Source organism: Myxine glutinosa, chromosome 13, assembly GCF_964187855.1.
Source record: "Myxine glutinosa chromosome 13, kmMyxGlut1.1, whole genome shotgun sequence".
NCBI classification, from domain to species: Eukaryota; Metazoa; Chordata; class Myxini; order Myxiniformes; family Myxinidae; genus Myxine; species Myxine glutinosa.
The window spans coordinates 54,055,981-54,073,868 of NC_136273.1; the positions used below are offsets into that span (position 1 = coordinate 54,055,981).

A 17,888-nucleotide genomic window follows, 5' to 3' on the forward strand; every position below is an offset into this window, starting at 1 on the left:
GGAAGAGGAGATGAGAGAAACCCATTCAGGGCCACACGTTGACGACGACTAGAGAGGAAGTCCGCCAGCCATGCGTGGAGATTTCCATGGATACCAAAGGAGGAGAGTTTGGTGAGCAGAGCGGGGTGCCAGACCGTGTCGAAGGCACGTGATATGTCGAGGGAGACAGCTCTAATTTCCTGTTTGGCATTGAGGACCTCCATCCATTGTTGAGACAGCAGAAGCAGCATGTCCAGAGTAGAGTGACCTGGTCTGAAACCAAATTGATGATCAGAGATCAAGCCATTGGAGAAGAGGAAAGATTTCATATCCAAAGCAATGATGGATTCCATGACTTTGCTGATAATTGGGAGAAGGCTGATTGGTCTGTAGTTGCTAGGATCTGTTTTTGCAACTTTTTTGTGCAAAGCGGTGATGTTGGCTGATTTCCAAGCAGATGGCAGTTGACCTTGAGCAAAAGAGAGGGTGAAGACAACAGAGAGAGGGTGAGATAGAGCAGCAGAGCAGGATTTTAGGACCCGTGGGCTGATGCCGTCGGGTCCAGTTGCAGAATCAGAGTCGAGGGTTGACAGAAACTTTTCCACTTTGTCAGGAGGAAAGGACACGGAGTCCAGGAGCAGCAGGGTACGACTGGGTATGGTGGGTACAGAGAGGGATGGGTTTGGGACACAAGATTTAGAGGCAAACACAGAGTTGAGGCATTCAGCTTTTTCATGTGCGGAGTCAGCTGTGTATCCATTTGAGGTAAGGGAGGGGATGGAGGGGGAACAAACACCAGAAACGGATTTTACCAGATGCCACCAGGATTTGGAAGAGGGAGACAGATAAGAGAGTTCGGTCTTGAGAACGGAGAGATATTGTTTCCTGGCTCTCCTGAGGGTGGACACACACTTGTTTCGGGCTTTGTGAAAGGAAATGAGATTTCCTTCCGTTGGATTTGCTTTCCAGGAGACGAAGGCAAGTTGTTTCTGGGCAACAGCCTCACCACAAGATTCCGTGTACCATGGACGGGAGGAAGGGTATGACAACTGAAGACGAGATGAGATAAATCGGTGCATGAGAGAGAGCAATTTACTTTGGAAGAATTCCCAGGATGAGTTGATGTCAGAGGTGGTACAGATGGGAGACCAGTCCAGATGATTGATGGCTGCTTGAAGACCGTGCCAGTTGGCCTGAGTGAAATGCCAGACTCGTCGACGCTGAGCAGGCTCCCTGAGGATCGTCAGAGAGATGTCCACTTTAACAAGGACATGATCAGATGATCCGATTGGAGCAGAAGAAGAGCAGCAGACATTTTCAGGGAAGTTAGTCATAACAAAGTCCAGAAGAGAAGATGTTCCGTTGACTGAGATCCGGGTCGGGAAATTGACAGATTGTGTCAGTCCCAGTGAGTCGCAGAAGTCCTTTGCTGAGGAGCCATGGCTGGTGAGAGAGGTACCCACACCCAGCCAACTGGCATGATGACAGTTGAAATCACCACATATGAGGAAGAGAGAGTTGGGATGAGTAGATAGAAGTTGGTCCATATTATCAGACAGCGAGATGTAGATGGAGTCATCACTGTTTGGTGGACGGTACAACACACATATGAACAAGAGGTGGGAGCGAAGGGGAAGCCGTAGCCAGAGGTATTCCTGGGGGTGAGGTGGAGAGAGTGCAGTGCAGGGTGAGTGAGGAAGAGAGTTTTTGATAAAGATAGCAACCCCGCCTCCAGGACGAGGCTCAGGTCTATCATACCGGAGGAGGGAGTAGCCCGGGAGAGATACTAAGGAATCAGAGACATCATAAAGGAGGAAAGTTTCTGTTAAGCAGATCACGTCTGGTTTGACAGAAGCAACCTGTATGGAGAGATCAGTTAAGTTTGAACGAAGGCCCCGGATGTTTGAGGTCCATACCGTTAATGAAGAGGAAGGGGGAGCATCAGATTCAGAACAGGGGGGAGAAGGGGTAGGGTAAGATGTGGAAGAGGTGGAAGAGGTAGGGAGAGCTGTTGAAGGTGTGTCAGAGATTTCAGAATAGCTCGGAGAAAGGGAAGGATGGGGCGGACAAAAGGTTTGATGGTGATTGGGTGAGGCACAATGAGGTGTTATTTGAGGAGGGGGAAGAGCGAGGCAGAAGGTTGGGGGAGATGGAGGTGAGAGTTGGAAGGGGGAAGAAGCGGGGAGGACGCTTTGAGGAGGGGGAGTGAGAGGGGGAAAATTGAGAAGCAATGAGGGTGGGGAGATTTGAAGGGGAGGGGTGAGGGGGGAGTTTGGGAGGGAAGGGACAAGGGGAGGGATTTGAAAGGGATGGGATATGGGGGAGATTTGGAGGGGAGGGGTGAGGCAGGAGTCTAGGAGGGGAGGGGCGAGGGGGCGTCTTCACGGGGAGGGGTGAGGGGGTAGTTTAGGAGGGAGGGGGCAAGGGGGGAGATTTGAAAGGGATGGGTGATGGGGAAGATTTGGAGGGGAGGGGTGATGGGGAAGATTTGGAGGGGAGGGGTGAGATTGGATTTTAGAAAGTGTACGATTTATGGGAAACGAACATTTATTGCAAAATGAGTTTCTTGTGACCTTCGAGTTAAAAATACGTTTAAGGACGCTGGATGGAGGATGGAGTGCAGGAGAGTTTAGGGAATGTAGAAAAAAGGCACTATAGGAGATGGATATTTTTTTGGGGATGAATTGATTTGGTGAGCAAGTCGAAAGCAGCCCTTTAAAGAAGAAGAAGAAAAAGGTGTTATAAAATATGACGGAATACATAACTTGAGGGGAAAGTGTAAACATTGAAGGTTAATAACAGTGAAAACTATCTGGGGAAATGGGGGAGAAACACGTGGTCGAAGAACGAACGAACGAATAAGAATGAATAAACGAATGAGAACAGAGAAGGAAATGTTTTTTTTTTTGTTTTTTTTTGAGTTGAGATTTACACAAGGAAGTAGGCTATGGGTGAAAAGACTGGGAATACAGAGAACGAAAGTTATTGGATCACAAACGACGGACCGCTGAGAGAAAAACAAAGCCTCAAGGTTGTACAGTGTACACTGTACAAGGCCTCAAGACACGACACGAATTAACACGATTTTCAATACAGGTATGAAAGATTTGCACCGAAAAATCTTCGTCGGGACACAATATACGTACAACACGTATACGTACAACACGGACACAATATACGTACAACACGTACAAGATACACTGCAATATCTTCCCTTATATGTAGAAGCCAGGGCCTGGTGAGCGAATTAGATGCTGCATGACACACCGAGGAGGCAGATTAGATGTCTCATTTTGTTTCTGCAGGTTGGACCGAATGAACGACTTGTCTAAAACGTTAGAAGAACATCGTCAACACCGGCGATTCCTCGACAACTGGTACGCCGAAGCCACAGGGGTGTTACAGAGAGCGCAGAGCTTGAAGGGTAACAACATGGATGAAGTCAAACTCATCATCTCTGAGCTAAAGGTTTGCTCATGTGTCCCACTTGCTGCAATATCACATGTTATTTTGTTCTACCTGATAATTCACCTTGTATTCCTCAAGCGCTATTGTCGGGCCTAACTTAGCACTTACCAAGAGACTTACCATTGTTGAGAACATCTAATTTGAGATATCTTAATCCTGACTATGAGTCTAACCACCCAATGGCATGAAGTATTGAATGGCATTATTCCATGGTAACACGACGAGCGAGGAGTTTAAACATAGCGGATAATTGATTGAAGACGATACCAGGTCTGGAGGACCAGTCTAGGAACAATGTCTGTTATGCGTAGTTCAATGGAGACTGACCGCCGAATCAAGGTTGCAGGAATTACAATACAATTTGGCATTTCTGTTTGAATTATTAAAACGATTATACACAAACTTCTTGGCATGTCAAAGGTTTTTGCCAGACGGTTGACTCATAACTTCAGAATACAAGATTGCTACCAAAAAGTAGCGTGCAGTAGATTTGCTAAAGTTCTTCAACACATGTCTAGCAGAACAAGGAAGTACCAGTTCCATGTATCCTCTCTATAGTCCTACATACATCTTCTGTTGAAACATGGAGTTGGGCTGCAATCCTCCACATGGAGTCGCCTTTACCAGACAACACTGATTTCTATACACTTGTCATGTGATACTTCCTTCCCAAGAGTCATAATATTCACCACACATACGCTACACCACAATGAAATCTCACCGCATGCACTTTTATAGTCCTTGTGCAGGTAATTTTCTCATAGCTTGCATGAAAAACAATCACAGTATATTATATCATCACGTGGTTGTACTCTGGAGCATTTCATTTTTACACATGAGATGTGATTCTATCGTGTGTTACTTGCATTTTGTACCCAGTTTATATTATGTTAACATAATTATTTACAATAGTGTGTCTATGTGTCATTGGTTGTTATCTCCATATGTGGGTTTCAGAAGGTGGAATGGAGTCCTCCCAGGTCTCGAAGTACCCACCTCTGTTTGAGTAAGGGATCTTGATTCATGGACCAGTTTTGTGAAGTTTTCTTGTCCTCAATGTTTTGTTCCGAGGGCTCTTTTAAGGATCGTCACTGAGCCTTGGACAACTTCCAACTGCAGCTTGTTTGTTTTAATATTCTCAGGGATGGATTTTAAGATCTCCATAATGTTCCTTTTTATCATTTCCATTCTCCAATTATTATCAATGGTACAGTTTTTGTGCTCTTCTGCTTCCAATATTTTTTCACTTCATTCTTGAGGTCTTGGTATTGGTCATTTTCTTGATTTCTGCATTGTTTAGGTAAAATCGCTGGGTAATGACTCCTCCATTAAAATGCCCTATTTTATTTTTAGGACCTCAGAACTATATCCGGTCGCAAAGCTTTGTTTTCTATGTTCACACTGGAGGGGATCATTCGGTCATTCGTGAGCGTTTATTCCTTTTCAGTGATTACTTTTGGTTCAAGTTTCCAGGTTTATGGAACTAGAATATTGAACTTTTTGCAGATGTGCCAGTGGATTACTCGAAATACTTTGTTGTGCCTTCTGTTGTATAGCTGTTCTGACATGAGTTTTTTTTACATCCTGATAGGAGGTGGCTCGTACTTTCTGTTTCTACCTTGCAAAACCTATACCTGTCCGATTGACTCAGTCCCACCATTTTCTTAAAGCCATTGGTGTAGTGTCCCTGGTCTTGGGGATTTATATTGATTCGTTCTCAATCCCAGTTGAACTGACCTCTTCTTAGCCATTCCAATGAGCCTTTTTTGTTGATTCCAAATCTGTCGAATACCTTCCTGCTCTTTTTTCGTTCTCCCAGTTGTTAGTGTTTATCTATTTATATTTTGTTTTATATATTTCTTTTTTGCAATAGTTGTGGCTTTATTCACTGCTGTTTCAGTTTCATGTCTGGCATCTTCTATTCTCACCAGTCCTTTTTTTTTTTTTTTTTTTTTTGCAAGATGGGTTACCGATACTTTTTCTGGCTTGCTGTCTTCGGGGTTGCATACAAATGCACCTTATTCACTTTGACTTATTGCATTTTTGTAAATGGACTTGATGGTTCATGGGATTCAAGTGGAAATGTAACTTTTATATGTGCTACTCATGATGTACTAATCTCTGCAGAAATTGCAAGACCAACTGGGTAAAAACGAAAGGAAACTCTCGGATTTCCAGAAATCCTGCGACGTCATTTCTGCCTCTATGAAGGTAAATTAATGGTTGAAGTTAAAAATGACAAATAACTGTGTTCATAATGATCCACAAATACCTTGGTTTAGTCATTCAGAGACCAGTTGTACATCAATACGTTATTACATTTGACAACTCTGAGGAAGTTGTTTCAAACACTAATACATCACAAATTATATTATATATATATATACAGACTTGGCATTTAATATGGAATATTTTTTTTATTCTTGACTTGGGTTTACTTTCTGAACTCAGTATATCAATCTGGTCAGTTTCTTTTACGCTTCGGTGATTTCTTTGTCAAAAGAACCATGTCACTGATTGTCTTTCGCAGCAAGAAGTCAATAACAGGATAATATCACAGGTGGCGTGACAAATTGTAAGGGCAGGTACATTTGACGATTGGCTTCACAATCGGGTATATAAGGGTTGTTGGTTCTGTATTAGTGGAAAACAACTCCTGCACGTCTACAAAAGTTATTGCCGCTTCCTCTGGAGATGGTCCGTCAACTTGACAATGCTGTATGTCATGGAGTGGTGGCTTTACGAAATTCCAGCATGAAACAGCGTGCTATTGCTTGGCAGTATGGCATCACTCAAGGTCAGGTGTCAAAGATCCTGAAACGAAATGCTCAGAGGGGTGTCCCTTCTCCGATACCGAGGATAGGACGTCCCCGCAGAATCACAAGGAGAGATGATCGCCAGCTGCACCGGTTAGTCTGCAATGGCCATAACCAAGTCAGCTAATTGGCTTAGGGCTGAGTGGCAGCAACTGACAAATGTGCCTGTATCCAGAAGGCTAGTCAACCAACGACTGGTTGAAGCAGGCTATCGTGCCAGGCGTCCCCTGAGAAAGCCACGCCTGACCAGACAACACAGCCAGCGCCGATTGCAATGGGCCAGAGAGCACTGTCAATGGCAGCCAGACACTGGAATCATGTGACCTTCAGTGACGAGTCTAGATTTCTGGTCTATCGTCAAGATTGCCGCGTCCGAGTATGCAGACAAGTGCAGGAAGCCTACAACGAAGATTGTATAGTGCCAAGAGTCCAAGCTGGAGGTGGTGGGGTGACCGTTTGGGCTGCTTTTCATGCAGGGGGCAAAACTGACCTGGTTGTTCTGAATGGAAACCTGAACCAGTTCAAGTACAGGGCCATTCTGGAAGAAACATTGCTTCCATTTGCTCATCCAGCCTCTCGAGGAAACTTTGTCTTCCAAGATGACAATGCATGGCCTCATCGTGCTCGCATGATCCAACACTTTCTTGTTGACCGTGGTGTCGAGCATATGGAGTGGCCTGCCATGTCCCCGGATATGGATCCGATAGAGAACTTGTGGGCAGAATTAACGCGTCAAATCGACAACTTCGTCCAGCAGCCCACCACTGTGCGTGAATTGCAGCAGGCTATTGTCACTGCATGGCAAGTGATTCCTGTCCAAACCTTGGCAAATCTCTGGAACAGCATGCCTCAACATGTACGTGCTCTCCTGAATGCTCGTGGGGGTTACGCGAAGTACTGAACTGTAATTTTACTGTCCGTAATCCCAGTCATGATTTAACTTTTTTTGTTGTTGAAAATTTTTTTGGCTCATGTGTAAAATAAAGAGATACTTCTGGAAAATGTAGAGAAGTTTAATACAGTACTGTCCGTGAATTGAGTTCGATATCAGTTTACATCACTTTCAAGGATCAATTTATTTGCTTCGAAATGTCAAATGTGGTTTTTGTTTCTTTTAAAGGTCACATTAACAAAATCTAGAATAATTTCAACATAATTCCAATGAACTTTTGGTTCTAAGTCATCTTGAAAAGTAAGTTCACCCCCAGAAAAAAAATATTCCATATTAAATGCCAAGTCTGTATATATATATATAAGTTTTAAAAAGTCTAACCCCTGGAGCGACGATGTGTGGTGAGGCGAATCCACTCGAGTAGATGCTTTAATGGACAATATGATTTACATGTTGAACAAAGTTACATGTAGATGCTGTAATGGATAATATAATTTACATGTTGTACAAAGTTACATGTATATGCTGTAATGGATAATATGATTTACATGTTGTACAAAGTTACACATAGATGCTGTAATGGATAATATGATTTACATGTTGTACAAAGTTACACATAGATGCTGTAATGTATAATGTAATTTACATGTTGTACAAACATTTACACGTAGATGCTGTAATGGATAAAATAATTTACATGTACAAAGTTACACATAGATGCTGTAATGGATACTATAATTTACATGTTGTACAAAGTTACACATAGATGCTGTAATGGATAATATGACTTGCATGTTGTACAAAGTTACAGGTAGATGCTGTAATTGATAATATAATTAACATTTTGTACAAAGTTACACGTAGATACTGTAATGGATAATATAATTTACACGGAGCCTTTTATGAACCTTTAGGATTACGAAGGTCTCCTTGTGAGGTATCGAGATACCATCGTCAAGTATCATGGAAGTCTGCCCCCACTTGACGTCCGTGGAGATTTTGTTCAAGAGGTATGTAACAGCAGATTAAACGAATACTAGTACTATATTATTATTCTTGGGTGAAATACCAGGGGCATGGAAATGGCCCATTTATATGAGGGTATGTGCCATGTGGCAAGGTATAGAAATGAAGGGACATTCATAAAAACTCGTGTGCATGCTGTACTACCCTTGTGCTCTTAGGAGGAACCAAGTAATGCTCAAGAAAAGTTCATATTAGTCAGGTTCACTATGTTAACAAATATAATTTCGTTCAAAATTTTGGTAGATTAGCAAAACTATACATTTTTGGAATATTCAGAGCATGAGGAATCCAAAAATTAATGTTTACATTTGCGTAGACACCTTTGCGAAAATGACACTCAGGACAGTGATGAAGATAGTCAGGTTCACTATGTTAACAAATATAATTTCTTTCAAAATTTTGGGATTAGCAAACCTGTACATTTTTGGAATCTTCAGAGCATGGAGAATCTGAAAATCAATGTTGGCATTTGCACAGACACCTGCATGGCCGCCATTTTGGATTTTGAAAATGGCCGCCATAAAATACATATTTTGCGCGATCTCGGCTTCTAGTCAACCCAGAGACTTAATTAAATATGCTAATCCTATGTTTTCTGGGTCAAGGAATCCAATAAAGGCCTCAAAATAGTGCTCAGGATTATAGAAAAGCAACAAACAAAGGTAATTGAAAACCATTGTCTTTATATTTGTGATATAACTGTATTACATAATACATGATATTGCAAGTCCTTTGAAGTTATAGGTTGTTATAGGAAGTTATAGGTAGTATCAGATTGAACTATAAGTCCTATACACAGGATCTACGAGGTCTATACCGTTCAGGAATATGCTTTTACAGATCTTCATCACTGTCCTGAGTGTCATTTTCGCAAAGGTGTCTACGCAAATGTAAACATTAATTTTTGGATTCCTCATGCTCTGAATATTCCAAAAATGTATAGTTTTGCTAATCTACCAAAATTTTGAACGAAAAAACATAGTGAACCTGACTATATAAAGGGGTGCCCTACATCTGGCAAAAAAAATACATTTACTTCTTCATGCAGGTGTATGAATCAAATTGGCACTCAAATGAAATGAATCAAAATGTATATTTATATCAAAGGGAGGCACAAAGCACCCCTCCATTTATATAAGGGATCATTTCTCTGTCTGTAGCTTTAACACTAGAACTACCAGCCTCACCCACCTACCTAATAGCTCAAAAATCTCTTTATTAATGAGCCCTGGCCGCCGTGACATGTTTACTGTATAGCGTGTATACAGTACACTGTCTGAAATCGAATGAATGAACGAACGAATGAAAATGTTAGAAATTTTACTTGCACTTCCTGCTTAGCAGATTCGGCACACAGAGATCAAATCTCATCGAAACATGTATTGATAATAACTTCTCTCAAATTACAATTCATCAATGCTGAACCCATGTGTTTTATGCAATACATTTCCTTATCGGTCAAATTGACCACAGTGCCGGTTTTAGGTATAATAGCCTGTAACTCAAATGTGGTTGAGGTCAGGAGATCAATATTTTGTATGAATATTCAACACCCAGAATCAAGAAAAGTCAAGGAAAATCAAAACTGTGAACAAATTTTTTTAACACTCATAGTCAGCTACCAAACATGTGCTTGCGGTCAAATTGACCACTCCGGGGGTTCTAGTGTTAACATGAGGACTGAAAATGCATTTCTCGGCTTCTACTAGATGAAATTGGCTGCAAGTTTCAGAAGTAAATGCTTTCTATGTTGAGGTAATATGTTCCAAATTTCAGCCATGTCCGTTTATGCATTCTTGAGTTTTTTTTTTTTTTAAACCCTCAATCACGTTGGTGTCTGTCCGTCTGCCCAAAATGTGTTGTTGCTCATATCTCAAGGACTATACATTGAAACTAGCTGAAACTTGGAATATACATCTGCCAATAGGTCTAGTTAATGGCTTTCAAAACAAATTCCACCTAAGTGCAATAGGTTTTGCTTTAAAATGAAATATATATTGTCGCATCGACCCTGTAGTGAAGACCTCAGGGTGACGAATGGCCAAAATTAGCTTTAACTCCGAGGCGAGCAAGCCAAATCGATGGCGATTCCTTTGTATGGTGCGCGAGGGGAACGGAGGTCTCGTAGTCTTAGTTGAATGGACGGACGCGATGAGGGTTTATCCAAAACATGAACAAATAGACGTACAAGACAGACAAGACAAATAAATGCAATAAATAATGGGTTTAATGAAAATAATGCAGCCAATAAAAATGAATGCATTGTAAACTAAAATTCCTAAATGAGGGACCCTCCATATGGACTCATATACAGACACAGGGAGAAATAAAATAAAAGAGAATGGTGTGGTGAGGTGGCCGATACTCAGCCTGCTCCAACGAGGACAAGCGCGGATGGTCCCCAAGTCTCCGCGAGGGAGCACACAAGATGACGTGAATTGCCACACAGCACCCTGAGCCATGAAGCGGCAGCAACCCATCCTTCTCCTCCGGTGGTTCCATGCTCCACAATGTTCCCCTCACGATACCAGCTCTATCCCAACCCGCTCTTGCCCAGCCTTCTCTTTCACAAGCGCACACGAGCCAGGAAAATGCAACCACCAGAGGGAGAGCAATATGCGACCGTCCGCCACGCAGCCAGCACCAGAGAGAGAAAATGGTGGGACGTTCACTTTTTCTTCCTCCGTTCTCGATGGTTCCCTCTGACGTCATCCTTCTGACCATCGCCCAGCGCCATCTAATCGTCCCAACCAATCGTCCTTCGGGGTGTGGCCTCGCGGCCATTCTTGATGCCCATCAATAATGTTCAGCTGGGCGGGGTCATAATGTCTGGGTACTGTCGGAGATTATGGTGGTTGTAATTATGTTTCGATTGCATGGCTGGTCGAGTGAGTGTTATAAGAACACAGGGAAAAATCACTAGGGCAACAAGAAAAAGAGCAATCAGAGATTGCAAACCCTCACCAGGATGTATTTTCAGTGGTTTTTAAGGCTTCGTGTTAAAACAAATATGGCGGCCGAACCACGTGACCAATGACGTCAACATTTTTTTTTTCTCCACTAATTTATTCCTAGATTATGCACAAGAAATTTCATCTTGATCGGATGACGTTTTGTACTTGTCAAATTATGAAATCATAATGGAGGCACCTATGACATCCTTCCCAGATGTTATTCCACATGGAGAGTTCTTTACAATGAGCCATGTCTCAATTTTTTCCATTCAGTGCTTTCAGAAATATAGAGGTGCAAAGTTTTTCGGTTTTTCCAAGATGGCGGCCAAACCACTTGACCAATGACGTAATCATTTTTGTTTTTTCCCACCAATTTATGCCGACATGACGCTCAAGAAATTTCATCTTGACAGGATGAAGTTTTGTACTTGTCGAATTATGACGTCATAATGGAGACACCTGTGACATCAACATTAACATTAACATATTTTATTCCCCATGGAGAGTTCTTTACAATGAGCCATGTCTCAATTTTTTCTATTCAGCGCTTTCGTAGATATAGAGGTGCAAAGTTTTTCGGTTTTTCCAAGATGGCGGCCGAACCACGTGACCCATGACGTAATAATTATCATTTTTTTAAATTATACAGGTGGAGTTGCACGTATGGTGAAAATTTCCTGTCAATCAGACCAACAGTTGCAGAGAAAATCACATTTATTCTGTGCGGACAAACAGACAAACAGACAAACAAACTGACTCAAATGCAATACCCTCTCCTCAGGCAAAGGTAATTACACACTGGGGTTTATTCTTAAGCCCTACCTAATTAGCATAGCTCCACCCCTTGTATGGAGACACAAACGCTTACACGGCCATTTGGGCTAGCGGGTTCACTACTTAGTTACATGAAGGTGGGCTTCTTCTTCTTCGTGTAATCGTAGAATTCTAAATCGATACAATTCTATCTGGACTAACGTATTTTGTTACCTACCCCCACACATGTAACAATATAAATATATATACATAAATAAATATATAATATTATTAAATTATATTCTGTTACATTGCTCTCTCACTTGCCCTGATATTGTCATGCAGTTTTATCGTGCTCCGATTACAACACAAACATCCCGTTTCTCTTCCAGTCTGTAGGCCTCTGTCTGCGGAGGCTCAGAAGTCCAGCTTTTTGTTCCTGTAGTCTCAGCTGGGTAAAGTCAGTCCAAACATGCATGTGCGATCAATCAGTCCTAACCAACATGCATGCCAACATCCATAAGCAGAGAATTCCATTTATTTAACCAAATTATATAATGTGACCATTGCATTTACAACCATTTAGTCTGGCTACAAATATTACTTTTCCTGTACAAAACATTTAGTGTGAGTTGAGCAAAAGGAAATGAAACGCATCATAAGGAAAGAAGTGACATTATGCGAATAATAATAATAATAATAATAATAATAATAATAATAATGATGATGATTTCAGTAACAGCTTGCTGCATCATTCCTCCTCAGCAATATGATTTAAGGATTTACCTGCAAAAGCTGTCCCAGCGTGTCACCGAGTACATCAGTTTGGTGGACAACTTCAATCAAATGGAACGACGAGTGAAAATCACGGTGGATGGACAGCAGATGTCATTGCTGGAAGCCTACAACAAGGGCTACATCACCAAGGAGAAGTACAACAATCTTACCGATTGGAGAAACGCCATTTGAAAGAAGCACTCCAGTCTATAATAAAATTCAATATCAAAATGACTTCACTATATAAAATTGACGAAAGAAGAAATATCTTTTTTCTAATTAATAAATCAATCAACTCTTGCATTATGAGGGGACAACCCCCAGGTTGGGAAGCTTCTATCCACAGGTTCATAATACAGATTCTCAACACAGCCGTTTAAGGCATAAATAAAGAGGAAACTGAGTTATGGTTAGAGCATGTAACCGTAACTAACCTGTGACCTGCTAACTCACACAAAGTTATGGTGAGAGCATGTAACCGTAACTAACCTGTGACCTGCTAAGTCACACAAAGTTATGGTTAGAGCGTGTAACCCTAATTAACATGTGACCCGCTAACTCACGCAAAGTTATGGTTAGAGTGTGTAACCCTAACTAACATGTGACACGCTAACTCACACAAAGTTATGGTGACAGCGTGTAACCCTAACTAACATGTGACCTGCTAACTCACACAAAGTTATGGTGAGAGCGTGTAACCCTAACTAACATGTGACCCACTAACTCACACAAAGTTATGGTTAGAGCGTGTAACCCTAACTAACATGTGACCCGTTAACTCACACAAAGTTATGGTGAGAGCGTGTAACCCTAACTAACATGTGACCCACTAACTCACACAAAGTTATGGTTAGAGCATGTAACCCAAACTAACCTGTGACCCGCTTACACACAAAATTAAGGTCAGAGCATGTAACCCTAATTAACCTGTGACTGGCGAACAAACACAAAGTTATGGTCGAAGCATGTAACCGTAACTAACCTGTGATCCGCTAACAAACACAAAGTTATGGTGAGAACATGTAACCGTAACTAACATGTGACTCGCTAACAAACACAAAGTTATGGTGAGAACATGTAACCGTAACTAACATGTGACTCGCTAACAAACACAAAGTTATGGTGAGAACATGTAACCGTAACTAACATGTGACTCGCTAACAAACACAAAGTTATGGCGAGAGCATGTAAGCATAACTAACCTGTAACCCACTAACTCATACAAAGTTATCGTTAGAGCATGTAACCCTAACTAACATGTGACCTACTAACACACACTAAGTCATGGTTAATCAAATTGGTTCAAGTATTACTATGTTGTGCTTAAATAATGAATTTGTGATGGTTTAAGGATGTTTAGCTAGGGAAGGGGATTACTCGAAAAGAAACATTGTGTGCATGCATGGGAAATAGCTTCTGCACGGGGAACAACTTGTTACTAGAGAGAGGTTGACAATGCAAGTTCTCAATCGTTACCAAAAGTAGCTTAACATGCTACCGAGCTCAATATGGGTTTGTTGTTGTTATTGTTTCACCATTTGTTAATGGGATGTTTGTGAAAGGTGAGATACTTAGGTTAACAAAACGAGCAAAAGCTTCTCGCTTTTTTCCAAATGCACATCTAAGCTAGTGAATGAAACCGAGGTATCATTCAATTTCAAGGTCCACATGTTTGTTTGAATGTTCATAAAGATGAAGCTTTACATCACCTTTTAATCTCTATCTTTGGTTTGCATTTGCTGGTAGAAATTGTTTGGTGATTGCTTAACTGTCGATAACTGCGATAATTATCATTTATTTTCTTTTGTATTCACTGTCATTGTGTTGCTTTGCTTACTTTGTCGATTCAAACCGAATAAACAAGCTTATGGGTACATGAGGCTTGTTTGACCAATTGAATGGTTGGTTTGGGGGTACCACAACAAACCCTTACCACACCCTTGCTTCAGGAGCACCGATAAAATACCTTTTAGGATCTGCAAATATCTTTGTTGTTTAATTTAATTATTGACGAGGCAAACAGTATTTTGAATTTTGTTAACTACAAAAGCACAGGAGTAAAAACATAGGGGAAATACCCCTGGGTGCTCACCTGGTAGAATAAAGCAGTATACTACACTGACTAAAGGTATTTAAAACCGTATCATGGTATTTTTAACCAATTTCAGTGGTTGCTAGGAGACAGGGCAGCATGTACAATCTACTAACATAATAATAAGACTTTAAACAAACAAACAAAAACAAAAAACCTATTTTGGGGGGCCTCCGCCCCCCATACACGCCCACATTTTTTTTAATGCCGTGAACAAACTTTGGTACATCTTGGGTGATTAAGGTTGTGGTCAAGTTTCATCGAAATAGTGTGTGTAGTTTCAGAGAAGAAAACAAATACCTATTTTGGGGGTTCAAACCTGGATCAACTTAGATCCCTTAGACACAGATTTTTTTTTTAATGTCGTGAACAAACTTGAGTTGCAACATACGAAATATGATTTGCGCCGAGTTTGGTCACAATCCCATCAGCGGTTTCGGAGAAGAAGTTGCAAGTGCTTACGGACTGACGACGCGCCATCGCATAGGCTCCCCGGAACTTCGTCCCAGGTGAGCTAAAAAGGTAGTAGCAAGTGTAGGGAGTGGTGGGGTGTACAGGGTTGTGGGGTTTGGTGTGCATGTAGCGAGTAGTGGGGGTGGAGCAAGTAGGGAGTGGTAGGGGGTGTGGCAGGGGGTGGGGATGTATGGAGTGGTGGGCAGGGGCCATCTTACCTATAGGACAGCCTGGGCAATTTAAGATGGCGGCACGTGGGTTGTACGGCAGGGATTGTATACGTATGTGGATCTACCCTTGTTAACTCAACTAGACTACCGTCCAGTTGATTTCATCACATCCTGAACCCTCCGGCGTCCGTCGTCTGTCGTCCATTAACTTTTCGACGTTAACACTCCAGCATCCACAAATATCAACCGATTCTGATAAACTTGACGTGCAGCATCCTTACCACAAGGACCAGGTTGGTATTACATTTCAGCCCGATCCATTGAAAAATGGCGGACTTAGGCGACCATTTTGTTTTTGGTCATGAAAACGACGTTAGCACTCTCGCGTCCACAAATATTAACAGATTTTGATCAAACTTAGAATGTTTAACCCTTACCACACAAGGTAGGTTGCTATTGCATTCCAACCCGATCCGTCACAAAATGGCCGCCATAGGCCGGCATATTTTTTCAGCTCTTAAGAAAAGCACAAGAATTTAGGATGCTGAAACTGAGAAAGAAGTGAACACAACATTTACGGAAGTGAAATGTATATATAGAAATTGACAAAAATCTTTTTGAATCTAGTACAGACAACTGACCTACTTTAAAGTTGTCCAGTCAGTTCAGTTGAGTTCTGCTTCCCTGGAAGCTCTAGTTTATAATGGTACAACTGCCCCACGCGTGCCATAAAGATTCCAAGTCTCATTTGTTCACCCTTCTGATTTGTATCAATGAATACTTGGCTGATCTGTCTTTAATTTAATGAATTGGTTTAATCTGTATGACTTGTAATTGCAAACTACAACCAATGGGAACCTAAAACAGCCTTAGTTAAAAAAGCACCAATTGTCCCCATCACCCTAGGTAATCATGACTTAATTAAATGAGATATTCGAAATATGTTTTGTTGTCAGACAATCTGAACGCACTCTCAAAATGACTGTATAGGTATACTGATCAAAATCGCTTGTTTTAATTTTTTTTAAATCCTCGCCTGAGGAGAGGGTATTGCATTTGAGTCCGTTGGTTTGTTTGTTACTTGCCAAAATAGATTCCGGCAAGTATGTTGGTTGGTTGGCACAAGCACATAGCATCGCCATACTTTGCACACGTATTTGTCTTGCCCTGGAATAGACTGTGCCCAATTTTGAACTCTCAAGGCCCAAAGTCAAGCTCAAGGTCACCCAAAACGATGGTCACCCAATCATTTGCGCCTCCCAATTGAAGCCCCGCCCTTAGGGCGGGTACCGTTGCTAGTAGCCGGTGAAGCCGGTGTTGTGAATGAACGCGTATTATGTTGAAAAGCCAGATTTTTCTGGATCCTTTGAGAATTTCGAAGCTTTCACGCACCAAATCGTTCCATGGAGGCCGCCATCTTGCGGATGCGGAAGTATTTCGCATCGATGAGGTAAGTGGTTTCAGAGATATAATTATTTTATATTTTCCTTCAATCCAATATGGCTGCCACACCATGTGACCAATGATGTTTTTGTGATCATCTTTTAATCGCCATGCCTAGTCAATGACACAAAGTTTCGAGTCAATCAATTTGATGGTTTTGGAGAAGATGTTTTTAAAAGGTTTTAGGTTAAATCCAATATGGCTGCCAAACCATGTGACCTATGATGTCATAAATTTAATATTTCAATACAAATGCGTCAGAGACCATGTTCATGCAATTTCCGATTTTTAGGATAAGGAATTCGATTATAAAATTTTACCTATGATGTCATCATTATCATGCTTTTGTTCCCCATTGGGAGTACTTGACAATGTGGCAAGTTTCAAATTTTTCCATTCAGCGGTTTCCAAGAATTTTTATTATTATTTGCGTTTATTCCAAGATGGCTGCCATACCACGTGACTTATGACGTCACAATTGTTATAAAACAGTCTGTATGGGTGTCACTCCTACCCTGAAAGTTTCGTCTTAATCGGACATGTGGTTGCTGAGAAAAACGAAGACCATACGGACGGACAACCCGAAAACATAATGCCTCCGACCACCCTCGGGGGGCAGTGGCAGAAGCACTTCACCGATGTCTCCCAGTTTCAATTCGAAGACGAAATCACTCATCTGGAGCCTCCACGGCGCAAACTGTAGTGACAAACCTCTGGGCACACTTCAACTTCTGAACGAGCTCACGACAATGGGGCTCGATGAAATATTCTACAATATCTGTATTGCTCTAATATTTGTTTGCACATTGCCCGTGACAGTTGCGTCAGCTGACCGCTCCTTCAAAGCCGAATTAGAAACGACATGAGAAGCACAATGGCAGAGGGAAGGTTCAATACATCGGCGATCCTGAGAATTCAAAGTGAATTGCCACGACAAACAAACTTGGGGAAAAACATGGACGAATTCGCAAAAAAGAAAAGTTGCATCGCGGAGTTGCTGCACCTCCTGACCACATGTTGTGTATTTGTGGGAGTACCGCTGATGGGTTAGAGCAGGAATTTGCT

At 41.6% G+C, this 17,888-nt stretch overlaps 1 protein-coding gene across 1 annotated transcript in view; it reads left to right on the forward strand.

Moving 5' to 3' along the window:
- Positions 1-14,539, forward strand: part of LOC137438947 (desmoplakin) — a 68,352-nt gene extending 53,813 nt beyond the window's left edge. The window contains exons 19-22 of the mRNA XM_068134441.2: positions 3,285-3,447; positions 5,575-5,658; positions 8,070-8,165; positions 12,654-14,539. Coding sequence (XP_067990542.2) covers positions 3,285-3,447; positions 5,575-5,658; positions 8,070-8,165; positions 12,654-12,857 — 547 coding nt within the window. The 3' untranslated portion in view covers positions 12,858-14,539. The remainder of the gene's footprint in view (positions 1-3,284; positions 3,448-5,574; positions 5,659-8,069; positions 8,166-12,653) is intronic.
- The last annotated feature ends 3,349 nt before the right edge of the window (positions 14,540-17,888 follow it).